Source organism: Ascaphus truei, chromosome 3 (genome assembly GCF_040206685.1).
Source record: "Ascaphus truei isolate aAscTru1 chromosome 3, aAscTru1.hap1, whole genome shotgun sequence".
NCBI lineage: Eukaryota > Metazoa > Chordata > Amphibia > Anura > Ascaphidae > Ascaphus > Ascaphus truei.
Window position 1 is genome coordinate 105,581,304 of NC_134485.1, and position 6,000 is coordinate 105,587,303.

A 6,000-nucleotide genomic window follows, 5' to 3' on the forward strand; every position below is an offset into this window, starting at 1 on the left:
AAAGTGAGCAATAAAAGTATCACTTGTGAACACCAAGAAAATAGAATAGGCATGCAGTCGCATTTAGCTGATCCAACAAATGTATGCTTTTATTTCTTTGTAGAAGTTGCATTTGCTATCCCTATATGCATTTTGGTCACATGCCTTTAAGTCATTCAATCATTTTCTGTTCTGGAGAAATATTAATTTTAAAAGAAATTCTGTGGTGGCTCTTTAAATATGACCCATAGTGATTTTCTGTAAGCTTTCGCTAAACGAAGGCCTATCCTCTGCAACTTTTGAATCCCTCTCCTCTGTATTCTTTTTAACTGTGCGCTCCTATTTACCAAAAGTTTTTTTTTTTTTTTAGGTATTTTATGTTCCATGTGTGAGCTTTTTGCAGATTGGGCCGGAATAAGATTTTTCAACACTTTAAATATGGTTGTCCGCTGAAATATTGGTCTTTACGAGTTTTTTATGACCCATCTGAACTTCAGTACTTTCTGTGTGGAATGATTGATAGCATGCAGTTGTATTTCTGTAAATCTAGATTAGGAGTGGCTTAGTGAGTATTTAACACTGACTCAGGCGAACCTGGTTCAATTCCCGGTGTTGGCTCTTTGTGACCTTGGGCAAGTCACTTTATCCCCCTGTGCCTCAGGCACCAAAAACATAGATTGTAAGCTCCACAGGGAAGGAGTGTGTCTGCAAAATGTCTCTGTAAAGCGCTACGTAAACTAGCAGCGCAATACAAGAACAAACCATTATTAATTATTTGATCATGCATGGAAACAATGTATATCTTGTATACTGTACACCATTTTTATTTTGCAATCCTATAGTATCACCTACTGGCACTTGTCTGTAAGTACATTGGAAGTGCAGAAGTGCTATACACTCTGGAATCCTCAATTGAGTGATTTAATAATTGATTGATTACTTATTATGGTTTTAAAAAGTTGTTCAAATAAGTAACTCATTTTAATGAGGATACTGAGCAAAGCTATTAAAATAAAAAAAATAAACAAATCTACCACATGGGACAGAAGAGGAAACAGGATGTCTCTGTACGTTCTTCCTACTTCCCAATTAGATTGTAAGCTCTTCGGGGCAGGGACACATTTTCCTAAATGTTACTTTTATGTCTCAGCACTTCTTCCCTTTGTGTTATTTGTATTATTTGTTATTTTATGATTGTCACTTGTACTGTATTACTGCTGTGAAGCGCTATGTACATTAATGGCACTATATAAACAAAGACATACATACAATACGTTACCTAGATAGGGATATGAGACGTGCTTATATTTATATTATAACAAGTAATGTTTAGTAGCATGTATGTATGTGTGTGTATATCGTTATGCATATAGTGCCATTAATGTACATAGCGAATCACAGCAGTAATACACATGACATAATATAAAATAACAAATAATACAAATAAAACAATGGGAATAACCGCTTGCAAGTAACATTAGGAAAAGGAGCCTGTTGCAGAGTACATGCAACTAAACACGCGGATTCTCTGAATAAGGCTTATTTATTTTAGCCTTAAAACATACAGCACACCAAAAACAAATAACTTCTCATCAGCAAACAAAAGAAAAATAGCTTTTTTTTAGCAGGCAGAGCAAAATAGTTTCTCTTTAGCAGAGAGAGCAAAAATAAGGTAGCTACTCTTTTACATGCAGGAGCCAGACAGTTCATAAACCATGTACTTTTCAAACAGACCTTGTATCAGTAATCTCTTCAGTAACTCACTCCTGTCTCCTGACCAGCTAGCTGCATGTGTGCACATCCTGGGGTTTTTAACGTACCTTGATTAGGCAGCTGGGATTCAACTAATTGCCATGAGCTTCCCAGCTGAAGTTAACCTCATCACTGCTGCACTGCAGACTAAACATATGTCTGCCAGGCATATAGCTGGTGGCTTTTACCCTGTCACAGAGCCCCTGCCCAAAGAGCTTATAAACTATGTGCTAAGTAGGAAGAATGTACAGCGATAGGAGTGTTATGGGTAAGTTTGAAAGCATGGAGTCAAGGTCGATGTATGAAGTGTATAGTATTGTCTGCTCGGGATCTGTACTCCTAAGATGACTATGACTGACATAAGATGCTCCATCCATTAAAGGTGAAGCCTCACTTGGTCATGCTTATAAACAGCACTACCCGTATGGAGTACACCGTGCGTACCAAAAATATTTCACATCAATATTTTTTAGTTTCCAATATTGAAGTACTTTAAAATAAAGTTTGATCTGGATATAAAATCAAGTAAAGATTGTACCTAGGACCACAAAAGAAATGTTTTGACTGCGTATGTGGTCCTTGACACAGCTGACGTGGCACTGTCCTAAAGTGAATGGTGTTGTAATTGTGCCTTTCAGAGCGTGAACACGGTGATAAGAAGGATGCGGACCCAAATGCTGGTAGATTTGTTCGGTATCAGTTCACTCCAGCCTTCCTGAGACTGCGCCAAGTCGGAGCCACGTAAGGTCTTGATAAACACTGTATAGTATCTAACGGAAAAGCTCATTGATTTCATTTCTATAGATGAAGTCCTGTTTTAGTGTTCTGATCGGGGAACACTGACCCATGCTCACTAACCCAGGTGACTGCATTTCCCTTCTGGAACGTAGATCAGTTGATTTTTTTTTCTTCTTTTCATTACAAAAGATCTGAATCTATTATCACATAGTGTAAATGTATTCAGTACTCTGTAGGGCAGTATAATTTGCAGTGCAATGGGAGACAAATGATCATAGCATACTTAATGACACCTACGGATGAGAGCATCAGGGAGGAGGAAGAGGCCCTGTCGCAAAGCTATCTCTTAGATGAGGAGAGGACAGGCCCCAATTGCATGCACACCTAAATCTCTCTGAGGTGTATGAGTGCATGCCATTGGGGCTTTTCCTGTCCTCTCCTTATCTACAGGATAGCTTTCCGACAGGATATGGGAGGAGGAAGAGGCCCTATTTCCCGTAGTGCACCGACCCTCAACAAATAGTGCACTCTCTATGTTGAGCGGGTATCTCTGTTCTTCTTTTAAGAGCATCAGTGCACCTAAAGGTAGAGCGAGTAAAGATGGTCCATGAAAAGCTTGCAAATCAAATTGGAATTTTCTCAACATCTTTCCTCGGTTTCAGTTAATCCCAAAACGCAATATTACATGTATTTTGGAATGCAAAAGGTTGCATTCATTTTGTGTGGTAATCTATTTGACTTTTCCGCAGGGTTGAGTTCACGGTCGGTGATAAACCCATCAATAACTTTCGCATGATCGAGAGGCATTATTTCCGGGACCAGCTTTTAAAAAGCTTTGATTTTGAATTTGGCTTCTGCATCCCCAGCAGTAAAAACACGTGTGAGCATATCTACGAATTTCCACAGCTCTCGGAGGATCTTAGTGAGTACCTTTTTGCACATATGCTTGGTCAAATCGCATCTTAAATGTAAGCTAATATGATTTAGTAGGAGTATGCCTTACTCACCATCACAAACGTACAGTACATCTAGTCAATGGTTCTCACCAACCTCCTGTATGAGGACCACTTATCCTGAAGTGAAGACCAGTGTGGACAAAAACACAAAACATAGTTGTTTGGAATTTCATTTTACTGTACTGTGTACACGGGGCAACATGAAAAAAATACACATTTGCACAGAATACTTTACTAATTTATTACAAATACGAAGAGCAACATTTCCTGCAGATGCCTAAGCAGAGGTCCTGTATGCTGAGATGAGGTAAATTGCATGCTAGAGAAGTCTCCAGAGATCTGATGCAGTTTTTAGAAAGGGGTTAATGTTGCTTTTTGATCGCCACAACAGAAACTCATAGCTGTGGTTTTATTTATATTTTGCAGTTCGTGAAATGATCGTCCACCCCTACGAGACACAATCGGACAGTTTCTACTTTGTGGACAACAAGCTTGTGATGCACAACAAGGCAGATTATTCATATAGTGGAGGCCCATGATCTTACAGTGGGGGGGGATAAAAAAAAAAAGCAAAACAGCAATCCCCTTTCCCCATAGCAATCATGTAAGGGATTATACCCATTGTCCTGTAGGCGATCGATCCAGGAAACAATATACTGTTTGCTAGTAGGAGTTTTGTGACTAAGCCTAAATCTGTTCCCCACCCAGCTACTCTAGCACATTCAAATAGTGCGAGAATCATATACTTCTACACTCGAGGGCGTGGAGCCTTCAAAAACCCAAGAGTCCTCAACAAGAATGTGATGTTACCAAACCAGTCAAATGACTCCAGCCCTTCAAGAAATATTTGTTCCATGTTCCGCATAATGGTTGTTATCCAAGAACAAGGACTATTGTGATATTAGGATCAACCTTTCTGATATCATTGAGGCACATCAAGGGTGCAATGTTGTCCTTGCTTGTATTTATTTGTAGAAAACCACATTAGTTGAGTTGTCTCTTTGAGTAGACGCTTGGACCAAACCATCGTTGTAAAAGAAATCCAAGCCAAGGATGTAATCTGTTCTTCCTCTCTGGGCATGCACTTAGTTTCTCATTAATAGACCCAACGTAATAAAGCATTACTGGCAGGTGTTCCAATGGGGATTTTATATGAAATGTTTACCAGACCTCAGAGGCACAGAATCTTTTTTTTTGAAGCCAGGGCATCACATCTTGGTAAAATGCAAACAGATGAAAGCACAAAAAAGCCAAGAACATCTCAATACATGTAGCCTTACTGGAAACTCAGAAGTCGTATTTCAAATTGATTTACTTTAACTTCAATCTACAAAGTCAAAGAAGTGAAAATGGCATCAGAGTGTAGTACGAAATCTTTAATAGGCAAGTGGATGTTATTTTGAAGGTCATTCAGAATTCATTGAAGTATGTTGGGTCAGTTTGGGTCTACACAGTGATGGTAACTTAGCGCAGTATGAAATACCTAAGTAGACTGCTGAGACTTTCCACTTGTTGTTTGGCTTTCGTTTGAAATTACCTCTGAGATATCTGTAAGATTGGAAAATTGGGACGACCTTAGATTTTTTTTCTGTGGTACTTTCTTCTGCTTTTCTATATTTTTGTATTAGATGTTCCAAACACAAACCCCCAATCCTCCCCACCAGATTTAAATATACAGAGATTTGGTTAAATGTCTATATTTTTATCAAATTATAATTACTTTCTGACTGAATATTTATGTATACTAAGAGAACTGAATTTGACCAAAAAAAAAGAAGAAATATATATATATATATATAATCTCTATCTATCAGAATGGAGAGGTGATCCATGCTATTCTTAGTGACAATCCATGCGCTTGTTATTTTCCTTTATACTGTTGGATTGAAGTAGGGGTTTTTCAAAGCTAAACCCCATTAATTTCAGCTCATGGGACCCCCTGCTTCTGTAGGGGTGCCGGTAGTCACTCGGCTAGCAGCGTTAATGTTATGGCGGCAATTCAAAGCCATGACGTCATCCGGTTCGGCATTCTATTGGCCCATGTGACGAGGGAGCTTTTAACCCCAGCTAGCACAGCCAGAGCAAGGCCTGGCACCCCCTACGGAGGTAATTATCCACAGAAGCAGGGAGTCTCTGCAGCTGAAATGAACAGGGTCCAGCTCCAGAGAGACCCCCTGCTTCAAAACGGTGTTAAATTAAAAACGTCATGAATTGCTCCTTTTGGAGGCAGAAGTGGTGAATACTGTTGTATGCGTTTCTAAATTACAAATTATTACTCTCCTTTCTTTAGAAGAACAGCAAAGTCCCCAAATACATACACTGCCACCAGCCTTTGAGCTTTCCTTGTTGCCTGAATATGATGAATTGACCTTGGCCTTTCAGCACTGATTTCTAAATATTTTCTTCTCTTTTAAAAGCCTTTGAGATTAAAAAAAGGACCCAATGCAAATGCATGGAGTTACATCCTGGCACGTAGTTGTCTGATCTTATACAATTCTGTGTTTCTAAGGGTGAGCCACAGTTTGATATTAAGACTGAGGTATAAAGCAAATTGCGGCACTTAGTGCAAGCATCT

At 39.1% G+C, this 6,000-nt stretch overlaps 1 protein-coding gene across 2 annotated transcripts in view; it reads left to right on the plus strand.

The window, feature by feature from the left end:
* Positions 1-6,000, plus strand: part of UNC119 (unc-119 lipid binding chaperone) — a 67,411-nt gene that overhangs the window by 56,583 nt on the left and 4,828 nt on the right. For both annotated transcript variants that reach the window (XM_075589268.1, XM_075589269.1), the window contains exons 3-5: positions 2,370-2,472; positions 3,219-3,391; positions 3,852-6,000. The exon at positions 3,852-6,000 is cut by the window's right edge and continues 4,828 nt beyond it. In XM_075589268.1, the coding sequence (XP_075445383.1) occupies positions 2,370-2,472; positions 3,219-3,391; positions 3,852-3,964 (389 nt within the window). In that variant the 3' untranslated portion in view covers positions 3,965-6,000. The remainder of the gene's footprint in view (positions 1-2,369; positions 2,473-3,218; positions 3,392-3,851) is intronic.